This window comes from Megascapheus bottae, chromosome 17 (assembly GCF_031878675.1).
Source record: "Megascapheus bottae isolate mThoBot1 chromosome 17, mThoBot2.hap1, whole genome shotgun sequence".
Lineage (NCBI taxonomy): Eukaryota > Metazoa > Chordata > Mammalia > Rodentia > Geomyidae > Megascapheus > Megascapheus bottae.
The window spans coordinates 36,366,613-36,384,156 of record NC_143525.1 but is presented as its reverse complement, the minus strand read 5'-3'; the positions used below and the strand labels follow the sequence as shown (position 1 = coordinate 36,384,156).

Sequence of the window (17,544 nt, the reverse complement as noted above, 5' to 3'; positions counted from 1 at the left end):
CAGAGCTCTAGCCTTGAGAAAGCTCAAGGACAGTGCTCAGGCCCTGAGTTCAAGCCCCAGGACTGGCACACAAAAAAAATGTAGTCAGACTGGGCCACGGTGGCTCACACTCACACTTGTAATCCTAGCTACTATGGAGGCTGTGTACTTGAGGATTGATATTTGAGGGCAGGTTGGGCAGGAAAGTCCAGGTTCTTTTATCTCCAACTAACCGGTAAAAAGCTGGAAGTGGAGATATGGCTTAAGTGGTAGAGTACCATCCTTGAACAAAACAGTTAAGGATGTGTAAGAGATTTCTGAGTTCAAGCCTCAGTACCAGCGTGGATACACACACATATATATATGTATATATATATATATATATTCACACATCATATACATGTATACATTCAAAAATAATAACTTTGGGCCTGGAGTTTGGCTTAGTGGTAGAGTGCTTGCCTAGCGTGTATGCAGACCTGGGTTCAATTCCTCGGTACCACATACATTAAAAAAAAAAAAAAAGCCAGAAGAGCCAGGCATGTTGGCTCACGCCTGTAATCCTTGCTACTCAGGAGGCTGAGATCTGAGGATCAAGGTTCAAAGCCACCTGGGCACTAAAGAACCTGAGACTCTTATCTCCAATTAACCACCAGAAAATGGGGAGTGGGGCTGTGGCTCAGGGGGTAGAGCAATAGCCTTGAGCTGAAGAGCTCAGGGACAGTGTGTAGGCCCAGAGTACAAGCCTCATGACCCACAAACAAACAAACAAACAAGCCAGAAGTGGTGCTGTGGCCCAAGTGGTAGAGCTCTAACTTTGAGAAAGCCCAGGGACAGTGCTCAGGCCCTGAGTTCAAGCCCCAGGACTGGGAAAAAAACAAAACCAACAACTAATAGCTTCATATGCAAAGGGTTCAAAAAATGCCCAATGAAATTAGTCTCCTTCTGAACCTGGTCGCCTAAATACCAAAGCTGCTAAACTCCAGCTTAGACCTGCCTGTGAGTCGGGATGAACCCTAGAAAGTTTCTAGCCAAAGTCAGCTCCCAGCTGCAGCCTGGCTGCCTTACAAGTGGGAGTCACACCTTTGCCCTCTTTTTTTTATTTCTGTCCCCCAGCTCTGTCCTTGAATCACTGGGAAAATTTCATCCCGACCGAAAAAACATATGTTGTATGGAAAGTTTAATGCCTTTTCTTGGAGCCCAGCCAGGGGAAATAATGAGGGTCTCAGAACATTTTGTTTTTTAACCTACACCTTACCTAGTTCCCACAGGAAGACTATGATGCAGGGAAGGGAAGAGATGAAGCCCAGAATTGTCAGGAAAACAAAAAGCTAGTTTAGTGAGCTTCCTCTAGCCTGAGCTTGTGAGGGCTGTGTGTGTGTGTGTGTGTGTGTGTGTGTGTGTGTGTGTGTGTGTGTGTGTGTGTGTAATGTCTATTTTTAGATAGGTGCTGACCAGCACAGCCTCTTTGCCATTTCCTGAGTTTCTAGCCCAGATGGAACCTCTCTGGACTACAGAAAGGGGAAGCAGGGCAGGCTCTGAATAGCTTGTGGGGCAGAAAGGGAAAGCAGTAAGTTTTGTCTTTTAACACTTAAATTCTTTCTCTTTTGTAGGTCTGGAGTGGAAAGAGAGGGTGGTGCCAGGGTTATGTGAATCCGGGAGACCTTATGACCATGAACTCCAGATAGCCAAGGACTGCTTGTTCCCTCCTGGAATCCCACCGAACGTCAGCTTTCTCTGCAATTTTGGAAGGTGGCCAGAAGCACCTCATTGCCAAATTTCCTAACTGCTTTTGTTTGTCCCTTTTTTCCCCCTTAATCATCTAATTTCTGACTTTTGTTATTGTTTTCTTTTTTTTTTAACTTTGTGCTAGACCTGGGGCCTGAATTCAGGGCCTCGACACTATCCCTGAGTTTGAGTTCATTTAAGGTTTTGTAAATGAAAGTTGGATGTAAGATGACTTCATTCCTACATCTTCCCAATTGTTTCTTCTTTATTTTTGCCCTTTTCCTTTCCTACTTGGTGTGATTCAGCTTTCCATTCCAGGGTCTTTCTATGGTCTTTGTCCAGTTTCAGTCTGGTAATAACCACAAAGGTGATGCCCACGTGGACAGTGGTCCATTGGCCTTTTCCTGCTGTCCCCATTCAATAAAGATGACACACTTCTTTCTGTAAACCTGGATCGCATCCACAGTCTGTTGACTTTTACAGTGTCCTTGTACAACCCGCACCTCATCATACTTTCAGATGGGTGGAGACCTCACGTTCCACTTCTATCTCAGCAATCTGGAAAGAGGGGACAACATAATCTTCCTACGAATGTGGAAAGGTACATTGAAATGCCTTTTCCAGTTCTTGCTTTGGTCAGAAGTGACAAAGGGATTGACTTTCATTTTGGCAGTTCCTGCTTCAGCAAGGGCCAAAAAGGGGACAGTTTTTGTGCTCAAAGGCAGCACTCTACCACTGGAGCTATAGCTCCACTTCTGGCTTTTTTGGTGCTTAATTGGAGATAAGAGACTCATGGACTTTCCTGTTCGGGCTGGCTTCGAACTATGATCTTCAGATTTCAGCCTCGGGAGTAGGAGGATTACAGATGTGAGCTACCGTGCCAGGTAATACACTTGTAATTCTTGATGCTCCCAGCTTTAGTTCTTGTGCCTAGTTCCATCATCACTGAAGGGCTGCCTACCTCCCTTCTCCTTCTCCATCCCCAATCATCCTGCCAATTAGTGACAAAACTCTTAGGATTTTCCTTTTCTTTCTTTTTTTTTTTTCCAGTCCTGCGGCTTGAACTCAGGGCCTAAGCACTATCCTTGAGCTTTCTCAAGGCCAGAGCTCTACTACTTGAGCCATAGTACCACTTGCAGCTTTTTCTGTGTATGTGGTACTGAGGAATAGAACCCAGGGCTTCATGAATGCTAGGCAAGCACTCCACCACCAGGCCACACTCCCAGCCCCAACTCCAATGTATTTCTTCTCACTTGTAACCTAAAAAGCTTTAATGCCTCCCTTTTGCCTACCCACAATGACATTTCAGCTTATCATTTTAGTCCTGTGCCCCAAAGCCCTCCTTCATAACCCCACCCCCCAGATACACAAGATGAGTTTGGGGTTCTAAAACATTTTTTATTCAGTTTTCCTAGATTTGTTCTTTTCTCCATCTGAAATATCATTTTCTTTTACTTCACAGTTCAGATTTTAACATCAAGCTGATAAAGCTTTGCCAGCTCCCAGGCCCATGCCTCTCATTAGCAGTAAAGGGGCTCTGTGAAAACTTTTCACCCTTGAACCCTGAATTACGATTGTTTTTCTTAGGCCTTTAATCTATTGCTGTCTATCTTGAACAATGAGGGCTAAGAAAGCTTCTTGGTCAAGACTCTAGAACAGAGTTCATACATATCAAGTGCCCAGAATGGTGGATTTTTTTACATGGCTGAGGAAATACTCTCATCCAGACATATGATTTTAGTTCTCTAATTTTTGAAACTAAATAAGGCCTTTTGGTGTATATGCTGGGAAATGAACTCAGGGCCTCGAGCTCTCAGCATTTTTGCTTAAGGCTGATGCTCTACCACTTGAGCCACACCTCCACTTCTGACTTTTTGTTGATTATTTGGACAGAAGAGACTCACAGATCTTCCTGCCCAGGCTAACTTTGCATTGCAATCCTCAGAACTCAGACTCCTGAGATGCTAGCTGAGCTTGATCTTGTAACTTGCATTTTTCAAGAGCTATTTTTATAGATGATTTATTTTCTCATTTGAAAACAAATTAAAAAGCAGAACTTAGCCGGGTGTAGTGGCTTATGCCTGTAATCCTAGCACCTCAGGAGGTCTGAGGATTGAGGTTCAAAGCCAGCCTGGGCATTAAAGTCCCTGAGACTCTTATCTCCAATTAACCACTAGAAAACAGGAAGTGGGGCTGTGGTTCAAGAGATAGGTGGTGGCTTTGAGCTGAAGAGCTCAGGGATAGTGCCCAGGCCCAGAATTTAAGCCCCATGATCCTCCCACTCAAAAGTAGAAATTATGGGGCTGGAAATGTGGCCTAGTGACAGAGTGACAGAGTTGCCAGGCCCTGAGTTTGATCCCCAGGACTGGCAAAAAAAAAGAAAAGGTAGAAAGTGGTGGAAGTGGTGCTGTGGGTAGAGCATTAGCCTTGCGCGGAAGAGCTCAGGTACAGTGCCCAGGGCCAGAAATCAAGCCCCACGACCAAAAACGACAACAAAAAGTAGAAATTAACTCATGCAAATCACTTCATTTGTAGAAAATAATTAACTAATTCAAGGTGTGTGAGAGACATGGAGTAGGAAATAGTTGGAGACCTGAGCCCAGCTGAGAATGATGCATGATCGGACACACAATTTGGTAAGATCTCTCTGGAAGATACAGGGAGCCTAGAGCCAACCTGGGTGAAGAATTAGCAGGAAGGTAAGGGGCAGGCAAGGTGCCAGGGGTGGCTCCCACTTCACAGAGATCCTTTGACTCTGGCACTTATCCCTGCGTCAATAGTAGGAACATACATAACTTCCTGCTGAACTTCCACTGCCCCGACCCCTCCACCGAACTTGGTGCCTATTGGAAAAATTTCATCCCTGATGTCAAAGCTAATGAAATGGATGCTTTCACCTCAACATGCCACAGACAGCTCCCAAAGTCTCCTCGGGAGGGCCCAGACATTCTTTTGCCAACTGACCATGGAAGGCAAAAAGATAAGGCCAAGAGCATGGCCTAGTGGTAGAGTGCTCACCTAGCATGCATGAAGCCCTGGATTCGATTCCTCAGTACCACATACACAGAAAAATCTGGAAGTGGTGCTATGGTTCAAGGGTAGAACACTAGACTTGAGAAAGCCCAAGGACAGTGCCCAGGCCCTGAGTTCAAGCCCCAGGACTGGCAAAAAAAAAAAAAAAGATAAGGGGATACTTCCATAAGTCAAAGATGGAAAGAATGCATCTAGATCTGAATATCTTCAAGTATTTCCTATGGTGTAGAACTGTGAAAGAATCTTCCAATGTTAAAAAAAAAAGAAAAGGAAAAAAAAACCCTAAAATCTCTAGACATGGGTGGCACAAATGTAAAATCTTAGCTTCTCAAGAGGCTGAGATCTGAGAATTGGGGTTTGAAGCTAGCTCAGGTAGGAAAGTCTAATTAACCACAAAAAAAATCCAGAAGAGAAATGGAAATATGGCTCAAATTGTAAAGCATCAGCTTTAAGCAAAAAAGCTAAAGGACAGATGGGCGCTGATAGTCCACGCCTGTAATCCTAGCTACTCAGTCGTGGGGCTTGAACTCTGGGCCTAGGCATTGTCCCTGAGCTCTTCAACTCAAGGCTAGCACTCTACCACTTTGAGTCACAGCACCACTTCCAGTTCTCAGGTGGTTAATTGGAGATAAGAGTCCTTTAAGCAAAAAAGCTAAAGGACAGCTGGGCGCTGGTAGTTCACGCCTGAACTCCTAGCTACTCAGGAGGCTGAGATCTGAAGCTCCCATTTGAAGCCAGCTTGAGCAGGAAAGTCTGAGACTCATCTCCAATTAATCACTAAACCAGAATTAGAGATATGGCTCAAAGTGGCTGAGCACTAGCCTTGAGCAGTAAAAGCTTAGGGAGTGACTAAGCCCTGAGTTCAAGCCCTATAACCCGGGGGGGGGGGAAGCTAAATGCAAAGGGACAGTGCTGAGGCCTGAGTTCAAGTCTCAGATATCACATTCCAGGTGATGGAATGGGATCAGATTTGCTCAAAGCCATGGAAACCCTAAGCCTGAACCCCATGATTCCCATCATGTGCTGAAACCATAACTACCATGTAAAATCCATTGTGCAAAGCCAATGTCCCATGGATCATTCTTCCAGTTGAGAGCAAACTGGAACTGACCCAATCACCAGACGGGGAGTGATTAGTTTTCTATCAACTTCATAGAATATCTCATTCCCCTTAAAAACCATCTCTTGTGATGGTGTTGCATGGTAACCTGTAAAAATGTTTACAATGAAATGTTAAATGGAAAAAGAATAGCAAAGGATATTTACATTAAACTTACTTCACTAGGCAAAAAGACAAGGGTGTAATGACAAGAATGGCGGTGCCTCTTGTGCAAGTGAAAGCATGGTTACTTAGGAGCATCCAAAAGACATTTGGCCAAGAGGAGGAATTCCTGGAATTCTGCAGGGCTTCTCTCTCAAGAGCCTGAGTGCAGCAAACCTCATTGACATCAGCCACATAGAACAAATATCAGAGCAAAGACCCAGACAGGCTCCACCAGGAGACTAGGCCAACTGAAGAAGGGACTGGAAACGAACCTGTAGAACCCTAGGCAGGAACACTGGTAGTAGAGGATGGTTCAAAGCCCTTGAAGCAAGCTCTATCAGTCTAAGGGTCCTCAGAGGTCCCACAATTCCCAAGGCGTTCTTCTTCCACATTCACGCTGGATCTTTGTGATGCTGGCCCCTTTGGATCTCTCTAGACTGGATCTCATAGGAGTTCAGTGTCTCTTGAGGCTGGTTTCCTCTGTTGGGGCTGTCCTGGGATCTTTGACCAGAGTTCCAAGTGTACACATTCTTTATCTACTGAGATTCATCAATAGAGAATGTGGCTTCCATGCTTTCTGGTTTTGTACAAAGGTCCCCTGGGCCCAAACAATTCCTTTCTAGCTCTTTTAGTTGATTTGGGGGCATCAACCAAGACAGCTCTAGATTCCATTTAGTTTGAGCTCCTGCGTTGTGAACTTCCTTCCAGTCATAAGCTGAGAGTTGTAACCCCAAATTTCCTCCCTGAGCTCCCCTCTTGACAGATCCTGTTAATATTCTTTTTTTTTTTTGCCAGTCCTGGGCTTGAGCTCAGGGCTTGAGCACTGTCCTTGGACTTTCTCAAGGCTAGAGCTCTACCACTTGAGCCTCAGCACCACTTCCGGCTTTTTTCTATGTATGTGGTACCGAGGAATCGAACCCGGGTCTTCATGCATGCTAGGCAAGCACTTTAACCACTAGGCCAAACTCCCGGCCCCCTGTTAATATTCTTACAAGGCTGGATGGGGAGCACAGACTTCCTGTTGCAGAAGGAATCCCTTCCCCCTCCATTCCACTGTCCCCAGAAAAGGCAGTGACTGACAGAGTGAGCGCATTCTAGAAGCAGAGGCATGCACACCACATGCTGCATAAACTTTGCTCTTTGAGCTCTATCACCTCCCCCACCCGACTCTCACCCTAAAACCCCTTTTTGGAAAATATCCCAGTACTCATTTATGTCCATCCAAAGTCCACACGCCACGAGGGGCAGCAGCCTGGAGGCACTTGTCCTGAGCAGGCCAGGGAGGTCATCCCGGTACCTGCTCATCTTAGACCCATTCCTAATAGGGCCACTCTTGTGCTGCTTGTCTGGGCTCCTGTTGTCTACGTTGGCTATGGCAGAAGAACAGTGGCTTCAATCACCCTTCATTCCACCCACAACACCCTGAGCAGCTGCTGAAAGCGGACCATCCTTCCCCTTCATAAAAGCACATGCTATGCTTGTAAATCCTAGCCACTCAGGAAGCTAAGATCCGAGGAGCAAAGCCAGCCTGGTCAGGATAGTTCATAAACCTCTTATCTCCAATTAATCACCAAAAAGCCTGAAGCGGAGCTTTGGCTCAAGTAGTGGGGTGCTAAGGCTTGAGGGGAAAAATGAAAGCACAGTGCTCAGACGCTGAGTTCCAAGCCCCAGTGCCATAAGAAAAATAAAAGCACGGGCTGCACCGATTGTCTTCTTAGGACAGGATTGTTTGGCAGTGTAGACAGGTGACAAGGGGTGATAGGAGGAACAAGTTTATTCAGATAGTGAATTTAAGAGACAAGAAGAAAGCTGTACAGAGGCCTAGTTCTCCTGCACACCTAGCCAAATAAGACAGCCCTGTGAGTCTAAGGCTTTCCTGACTGAGGCATCGGAGGACACTAGAACTGAATGACGATGGAGGAATGTTCTGTGGCCACAGGGACATTCCCTCAGGACTTTGAGGAAAGAACAGAATGAGATGTAATGTGAGAACAGGGAAAAGGAAGAAGGGTGGAGGAGGAGGAAAGAGAAAGGAGTAGAAGGACTGTGCCAGGATGAAGTCAGATAAACACAGAAGCCCCTTTTCCTTATTTGAGGTCGAGGGCAGAGGAAGGATCAGGGACAGGCCCATGCAAGCTTCTAAACGTACTTAGTACTGAAATGGCCACTTTTAAATCATGTGTGTTTCATACAGGAAAAGGAGCCAAAACATAGTTATTCTGGGATTGTTTAACCAGCCCAGTGATTTCCGTCTTACCTAGAGACCACCTAGCTGTAAGTGAAGCCCCCGTGGGAGAAGGCAGGGAGGCTGGGGCCACCACAAGCAGCAGTCTGGGGCAGGCAAGCCAGGGGGTTGACCTCACAGGCCTCCGCATCCTGGTCTTTCTGGAAATAGATGGCATCAGCAGAGGAGAAGGAAGGATCCTCATCAAAGAAGTTGTAGGGCCGGAGAAAGAAACCCACTCCATTCCCCACAGTCACTGTGTTGGGAATATCCTCTGCATGGGGGATGTGCAGAAATCCAGCGGTCACCCAGGCCACCAAGTCCTTATGAGGGGAGAAGAAGAAAGAGGATCGTGAAGTCAGGTTGTGCTAGGAACGTACCCGGCCTCCACAATGGCCTTGTAGGGAAAACTCAGCTCACCACTTGTACTCTTTTAATATCTCAGGAAAAAATAGGACATCACAGAACTTTTTCTTCCTTCCTTTTTTTGGTGGGGGGGGGGGCAAGTCAGTCGTGGGGCTTGAACTCTGGGCCTAGGCATTGTCCATGAGATCTTCAACTCAAGGCTAGCACTCTACCACTCTGAGTCACAGCACCACTTCCAATTCTCAGGTGGTTAACTGGACATAACAGTCTCATGGGGCCAGAAGTTTGGCCTAGTAGTAGAGTGCTTGCCTCGCATGCATGAAGACCTGGGTTCAATTCCTTGGTACCACATACACAGAATAAAATGGAAGTCATACTGTGGCTCAGGTGGGAGAATGCTAGTCTTGGGAAAGCCTAAGAACAGTGCTCAGGCCCTGAGTTCAAGCCCCAGGACTGGCAAAAAAGAAAAAAAGTCTCATGGACTTTCATGCCTGAGCTGGCTTTTGAATCCTGATCTTCAGATCTCAGCCTCCTGAGTAGCTAGGATTACAGGTGTAAGCCAGCACCCAGCTTTGTGTGTGTGTGTGTGTGTGTGTGTGTGTGTGTGTGTGTGTGTGTGTGTATGCACATGCTAGTACTGGGGTTTGAATTCAGGGCCCTATGTTTGTTTAGATGGTGCTCTACCACTTGAGCCACTCCTCCAAACCAAAAAACGTGAAACATAAAGTTTTCTTCTGCATATGTTCTAAAGACCCCTGAAAAGTCTGGCTAGGGAGAGGGTGGGCATGGCTTATTCTTGGCCTCTTTGTCACCCTCCCCCCCATTACTATCCCCACCTCCGCTTTCATGTCCCAATCAGCTCACCGGCCCTGCAATGCTCTCATTGTTCATGAAGTCCAGAGTAGGTGTCCAAGGGTCACTCAGATTGTAGATGCTTGTGCTACTTGACTCTTCCTCCTTCCTCTGTGGCACAGCCAGCTGACATCTACAAGCAAGAGAATTTTTTTTTTTGGTATATGTTGATATTGGGGCTTGAACTCAGCACCTCATATTCTCCCTTAGCTTTGTTGCCCAAAGCTAGCACTCTAGTGCTCCACTTCTTAGGGGTTTATTGGAGAAAAGCGTTTCACAGATTTGGCTATCCAGGTTGCCATTGAACCATGATCCGTAGATCTCAGCCCCCTGAGATTACAGATGCAAGCCACTGGGGCTGGCAAATAAAAAACTTTTTTTTTTGAGACAGAGAGAGAGAGAGAGAGAGAGAGAGAGAGAGAGAGAGAGAGAGAGAGAGAGAGAGAGAGAGAGACAGAGAGAGAGAGAGAGAGAGAGACAGAGAGAGAGAGAGAGAGACAGAGAGAGAGAGGAGAGAGACAGAGAGAGAGACAGAGAGACAGAGAGACAGAGACAGACAGACAGAGAGAGAGACAGAGACAGAGAGACAGAGAGACAGACAGACAGACAGACAGACAGACAGACAGAGACAGAGACAGAGAGGGAGAGAGAGAGATCATGCTACAAAACATGGGCTTATATTAAAATTACTGTGTATCCCAGAACAGCTTTAAGTTTACAATGCTCCTACCTCACACTGGTGGAATTCACAATTATAATGCCATTATACCTGGCCCTATAGACATACATTTTGATTCAATATACACAGTCATCCTTCGGTCCTAATGTAGACAGGAGATGCAGTATAAAGGGGACACAAACAGGAATTGAGCTCAAAGGATATGAAGTTACTGAGCATCTTTATCATTCTCTGCTCAGTTCTTTTCCCCAACCCCCATGGATTCATGTCTGCATTCACCCAGTCCTATTCCTCAAAGATGACATGACCAGAATCCAAACTTTATCCACGCTTCTAGATCCAAGTCTGATGTGTACCCTCGTCCTTGTATCCATATTTATGCAAATACCCTGATTCCCACCCAAGGTAAAGGTCAGTAACTCAAATACCTAGATTTAAAGGAATACTGCCGCCTTATGTTTACTTCCAACCTTTATTTTGAATTTTTTTTCTTGTCAGTCCTAAGCTTGAATTTTGGGCTTGGGCACTGTCCCTGCACAACTTTTGCTCAAGACTAGCACTCTACCTCTTGAACCACAGCGCCACTTCAGGATTCTTCTGTAATTTAATTGGAGACAGGGTCACATAGACTTGCCTGCCCAAGCTGGCTTTGAACCATGATCCTCAAATCTCAGCTTCCTAGTAAATAGGATTATAGGCATGAACCAGTGGCGCCTAGCTTATTTTGAATATTTTAAACACACAAATATGAAAGGTCATTGTGCTTAGGAAGCCGGGATCTAAGAATCAAGATTCAAAACCAGCCCAGGAAGACAAATCCAAGAGACCTTTTTCTTTTCTTTTGTTTTTGCTACTCCTGGGACATGAACTTTGGGCTTGGTACTGTCCCTGAGATCGTTTCTGCTATCATTCTACCATTTGAGCCACAGTGCCATCCTGGCTTTTTCTGTGATTAATTGGAGATAAGAGTCTCATGGACTTTCCTGCCAAGGTTGGCTGAGAACCATGATTCTCAGATCTCAGCCTCCTGAATTTCTAGAATTAAAGATATAAGCCACCAGTGCCTGGACGAAGAGACTCTAATCTCCAACTAACCAGCAAAAAGGCAGAAGTAGAGGTGCACTAGCCTTTAATGAAAACAAGCAAGAGAACAATGCCCTTGGCCGGGAGTTTGGCCTACTGATAGAGTCTTGCCTAGCATGCACAAAGACCCGAGTTCAATTCCTGGGCACCACATACATAGAAAAGCCGGAAGTGGTGTTGTGGCTCAAGTGCCAGAGCACCAGCCTTGAGGAAAAAGCCAAGGACAGTGCTCAGGCCATGAGTTCAAGTCCAAGGACTAGCAAAAAATAAAAAAAAAGAACAAGTTAAAGCCTATTACTAGCACAAAAAGAAAAAAAGAAAACACTCACATATTTACGAGCTAGATTTTACCATTAACATTTTGCTGTTTGTGTTTCAGTGCATCATACCTTGCCAGCTGCATCATTAAGAGGGTGTTAAAAGCCAGGCATGGCTCATGTCTGTAATCCTAGCTACTCAGGAGGCTGACATCTGAGGGTTGTGGGTCAAAGCCAGCCTGGGCAGGGAAATCTTATCTCCAAATAACCATTAACAAAGCCAGAAGTATGGGCCGGGAGCATAGCCTAGTGGTAGAGTGCTTGCCTAGCATCACAAAGCCCCAGATTCGACTCCTTGGTACCATATACACAGAAAAATCCAGAAGTGGTGCTGTGACTCAAGTGATTGAGCATTAGCCTTGAGCTGAAGAACTTAGAGAGTGCCCAGGCTCAGAGATCAAGCCCCACAACTGATTTTAAAAAAAAAAAAGCCAGAAGTGGAGTTGTGGCTCAAGTGGTAGAGTGTTAGTCTTGAGCAAAAGAAGTTCAAGACTAGCACCCAAGCCCTGGGTTCAAGCTCCAGGACCAGCAAATAAATAAATAATAAATAAATAAAATGAAGAGGCTGGGCATGGTAGCTCATGCCTATTATCCTAGGATCCTTAGAAGGGGGAAATTGAGAAGACCTCACATGAAGGCCAGCTCTGGCAAAAAACTTCAGAAGACACCATCTCAATTAATAAAAAGCTGGGCACAGTGGCTAGCATCATCCTGGACACATCGGAAACACAATTAGGATCACAGACCAGTAGGTTCAGGCAAAATGTGAGACTCTATCTCAAAAATAACAAGAGCGAAAAGGGCCAGAGGCACAGTTCAAGTGGTAAAGCACCTGCCCGGTAAGCACATTCCCTGAGTTTGAACCTAATATCACCAAAAAGTAAAAAGACAGAATATGGGGCTGAGAGTTTGGCCTAGTGGTAGAGTGCTTGCCTCGCATGCACCAAGAGCCTAGTGGTAGAGTGCTTGCCTCGCATGCACCAAGAGCCGGGTTCGATTCCTTAGTACCACATACATAGAAAAAAGCCAGAAGTGGTGCTGAGGCTGAAGTGGTAGAGCTCTAGCCTTGAGAAAGTCCAAGGACAGTGCTTAGGCCCTGAGCATAAGCCCGGGACTGGCAAAAAAAAAAAATACAGAAGATGTATGGGTATGCATGACCCATGGGGTCTAGAGAAACATGGAGATTTTTGTTAAGTCCACTTTCCAGCACTCTGGGACAGCCCCTCACTCACCTCCCCCAGCTGAAGGCTCTCTCCATGGAGCTCTCCTGGGGCAGTGGTTCCCCAGCAAAGCTGAGCACTTGGATGCGGTAGCCCCGTGGGTGACCCCACTTGTTGCTGTGATTGCTAGCCAGGTACACGTAACGGGGGATGGCACCTCCTATGGCAAAAGCAGCCTGCTCCTCTGTCTCCAGCCGCTTCCGGGTCACCTGCATTCTCTGTATTTGATACTCAGGATTCCAGGGCACAGCCGTGGGAACAAAAGCCATGTCCTCTGCCCAGACCCAGTTCTCTAGTCCTGCGTGAGGTGAATGAGAGAGATAGTCAAGCAGCCACACTGTCCCTGTATGGCCTCTGCCCCAGCCTGGCATGAGTATGTCTCTCCCTTCTCTTCTGTCTCTGCAAGATCATCCTCTCTCCAAAGATTTGGAGAAAGCCTTTCTCCCTTATGGCATTTCTAGTAATGTGTGTGTGTGTGTGTGTGTGTGTGTGTGTGTGTGTGTGTGTGTGTGCCCACGCGCCAGTCCTGGGGCGTGCATTCAGGGCCTGGGCACTGCCTCTGAGCACTTTTGCTCAGAGCACTTTTGCTGATGGTTAATCAGAGATAAGAGTCTCACAGACTTTCCTGCCTGTGCTGGTTTCAAACCACAATTCTTAGATTTAAGTCTCCTACATGGCTAGAATTACAGGTGTGCGCCACTGATGGACAGAAACAGTAATTACTTTTGAAATAGGGTGTGAGTTCCTGCCAGGCTCTCTGGTTTATGATTCTTCTATTTTAGGCTTTTCTTTCCTTCCTTTCTTTCTTTTTTTTTTCTTTTCTTTTTCTTTTAATCGGTCATGGGTCTTGAACTCTGGACTTGGGTGCTGTCTCTGAGCTCTTCAGCTCAAGGCTAGTACTCTACCATTTGAGCCACAGTGCCACTTCCAGTTTACTGGTAGTTAATTGGAGATAACAGTCTCACAAATTTTCAGGCCAAGGCTGGCTTTGAACTGTGATCCTCAGATCTCAGACTTCTGAATGGATAGAATTACAGGCGCGAGCCACAGGCTCCCAGCTTTGGCTTTTCTTTATAGCTGGGATTGTACTTGCATGTGACCACGCTCTGCTTCTTCTACTGAAATGGAATCTTATGGACTTTTCTGTGCTAGCCTGAAACCTCAGTCTTCTGAATCTTAGCCTCCCAGGTATCTAGAATAGTGAGAGCTCCCAAAAGGTGATTTGATGAGACCTGGAAGGAAACTCAGAACCATGAGAGTTTCCCTAAATGCTCAATCAGTCCTGGTCTGAAGGGAATTCAGATATCTATCCAGTGTGAGCTAATTCCAACCAAACTTTCTAGGAACTTGGGGATAGATAAAAGTCTACACTAACTGTAAGTCATATACTGCTTATACCTACTTCTTAAGATGAAGAATTTATTTATCACTTGAGTAGGATTATACCACATGATTGGTGCTTTTGGCTTCAAGGATATCACTTTCTGTACATGAGCTCCTGCACCCTCATCTATAACTACTTTGTAAAATTGGACCCACCTGAAGCTGGAGGGAGACTTCAGGCCCCTGGTGCCCCAAACCTCAGTTGCACAGTCCAGTGTCCATTACTGTCTTGTGTCCAGAAGCCACAGGTTGTGACATAAAATGACAACCATGTACCACTATGCCTTACTCTTGACTTGAGATGGGGACTCAAGAACTTTTCTGCCAAGACTAGCTTCAAATCACTCTACTCCTTATCTTGGCTTCCCAAGTAGCTACAATTCCAGGCAGGAGCTACAGGTACCCAAGTTACAGCTTGCATAGTCACATCATATGCTTCTGTGGGTTTTTTTTTTTTTTGCCACTCCTGGGCTTGAGCTCAGGGCCTGAGCACTGTCCTTGGGCTTTCTCAAGGCGAGAGCTCTACCACTTAAGCCTCAGCACCACTTCCAGCTTTTTTCTATGTATGTGGTACTGAGGAATCAAACCCAGGTCTTCGTGCTTGCTAGGCAAGCACTTTAACCACTAGGCCAAACTCCCAGTCTCTGCTTTTGTGTTTTTAATGTTTCAGATAAAAAGCAGGACAAGGAGCATGCTGTGATTCCCTGCCCGTCACGATGTCTTACCTGCCACATCCAGATCCACCTTGAAGTGGGCACTGTGGGTGTGAACTGTGCCCAACGTGTGCTCCCCAACTCGGTTCCCATACTTTTGGGCAGCACCAAAAAAGAACGCTGAGCTGATGTAGCCCGTGGCGTGGACCTTGACTTCCATGGCTCCATTGGGATGGAAGATCATATCCCACACGTAATCATAGTTGAGCAAGGTGGAAACAGATCTGACAACTAACACAGTCTCTGCGAGGCCCCCAAAGTAGTAGGAGTGGAAATCTGAGTGGTGTCGCCGCAGGGGAAGACCCTGGTTCTGTTCAAACACACAAAAGGGGGTCTGGGACTCCAAAAGGAAGTGCCAGTCTACGTAGGTGGCCTGGTAGGGGCAGTCGACCCCATGAGTTAAGGGGGTTGAAAAGTGGCCTAAGCCAAAGGCACCATCTATGTACCGGGTTTGTAGAGCAATGGGGGAATTCCCACCATACACCGCCAAGGCCTCCTGGACGCTCACTTCATAAGCCACTCTCTCCCCTTGGAACCGTATATCAAAGATCCTCGGACCACTGAAAGCTCCCAAGCCAAAGGAGAAAGTCCACAGTGAAGAGGCCACTTGACTCCCCTGCACACTGAAGCGAGGACCTTGGGGATGGAACTGCAGAGGAGGAGCTGCACCAGGAGCTACCGGGGACTTCAAGGACCAGGACCCACCTGTGCCATTGTCTGGGACCAGCACCACATTCACCAGGCCTGCCTCAAACTGCTCCTCCAGGTGGGTCAGGCTGTCATAGTAGCGGCCTTGATAGAACACCTTCTGGATGGTCCAGTGGGCAGGGTCCAGGGCCTTATGGTCTACCAGCAGCTCCAGCCCCACAGGGTGCACATAAAACCCAGCTCCTGAGAGGTTGTAGTAGAGTCCAAACCAGGTGGTTCTGTCCCCTGATTGCAGTCCACGGGGGGCTGTGGTCATTGTCACCAAGTTTCGGCCCTGGAATTTGTAGAAGCAACAGTGATGGAGGAGCCCTGTAGCCTTGGGCAGCTCTTTGTCAAAGATCATCTGCTGTATGTTCATGTACTCCCTGGCCAGCACAGGGCGTCTGTAATAGGGTATTGGGCCTCCGTAACGCTCCACAGTCACATCCCGCATGTAGGAAGGGTGAGGCAGGGGCCCCACAACCAGCTCACTCACATTGGGCTGAGGTTGTCCACCAAAGAAGACGATGGCCAGTGCTTCTCGAGCAGGTGGTGGTCCCCCTCTGTCCAGGTAAGCCGAGGCTGCAGCCTTGGTGGGGCAGCTTCAGCTCCACTGAGAAGATACAGTTGTCGGAGGGCAGAGCCTGGGGTCCATCCACCAGCCCTAGCCCCAATTCCCGGGTGAGGAAGTCCATCACAGCTGTCAGCTCCTGTGGGCTGAGGTCTGCAAACATCTGGCTCTGGCTGGAGTGTTTCCAAGGCTTTCCACTGGGAGGAATGCAGGGACCATGAGGAGATAGGTCAGGTTGACATTCCCTGTCTGTGGATTTCCTCCTCTCAGCCTCACCTTCAACCGTGCCTGTCACCGGAACACTAACTCGGTGAGAATAAAGGCACCCACAGCTATAGCTCGTGCCATCTCCAGGCTCTGAGTCTATGCAGATGGGAAATGGAAATGCCAAAGGCTAAACAGGAGCTGGGTGCAGGATGCTTCCTCTGCTTACCCTCCGGAGGGCCCTGGTCTGTGAATGAGCAAGAGAGCGATGTGAAAGGAAAAAATAAGAAGCCTGAGGGCAAAGGGGTGGAGCCACAGGGGTCAGACTGTGCACAGGGGATGGAGCGCAGACAGGAACCTAGACTTGGAGTGACCTCCAGGGATAACATCTTTTCAATTCCAAGTCAAACAACACATTCAGGGACAGAGGTGAGGTGTCTGTAGGTAGAGGGGTGGGATTTGGAGATAACAGCTGGCAGAAGGCATGAAGAAGGGAAGCCACTCTGCCTAGAGACTCTTCCTTCACTACCCTCCAAATGGAACCATTCTCCCACTTCCAAGGCTGATGATGAACTTTACCTTCTCCCATCTCTGTTAACTGAATTTTTTCCTTCCTTCCTTCCTTCCTTCCTTCCTTCCTTCCTTCCTTCCTTCCTTCCTTCCTTCCTTCCTTCCTTCCTGTTCCTTAGCCTCTTCATTTAAGATTGGTAGTCTTGACATCCTCCTGTCAAGCTGAGATCTGAGGATCATGATTCAAAGCCAGCCCAGGCAGGAAAGTCCATGAGACCCTCATCTCCAGTGAAGCATTAAGAAGACTGGAGTGGAGCTGTGGCTCAAATGGTGGAATGCTAGCCTAGAGCAAAAGTGCTCAGGGACAGTGTCCAGACCCTGAGTTCAAGGTCGCAGACAGGTGAATGAATGCACACACACAGAGAACGGGGAAGTCACGTCCAGCTCTCGGTGGAAAACACAGAAGAAGCAGCTGGCTCATGTGTCTTTGTCCTGAGCCATGATACCAAGGAGGGGGTCCAAGCTGCTCCCTGTAGGGGAAATCACCAGCGGCCCCTAGAGGGGAAATCGGAGGTGCTCCAAGACCTGTGATCAACCTGCACTTTCCAAAAGAGCCACCATCTCCACTTTCTCTAAGCTTCTCTCTTTTACGTTGACTGCTCCCATAGCTTTTCATCTTACTTAATCATCATGCTGATGAGCCTAACAACTTGTTGAAAGGGGAAGGTCGT

The 17,544-nt window shown here is 47.1% G+C and overlaps 1 protein-coding gene across 1 annotated transcript; it reads right to left on the bottom strand.

Moving 5' to 3' along the window:
* Positions 1-8,257: 8,257 nt before the first annotated feature.
* Positions 8,258-16,892, bottom strand: LOC150051825 (amine oxidase [copper-containing] 3-like). The gene is given in 6 exon segments (XM_090351528.1): positions 8,258-8,551; positions 9,459-9,579; positions 12,758-13,043; positions 14,854-16,126; positions 16,128-16,462; positions 16,883-16,892. Coding segments are annotated over 6 exon segments (2,304 nt in total). The 3' UTR covers positions 8,258-8,272.
* Between the last annotated feature and the right edge of the window lie 652 nt (positions 16,893-17,544).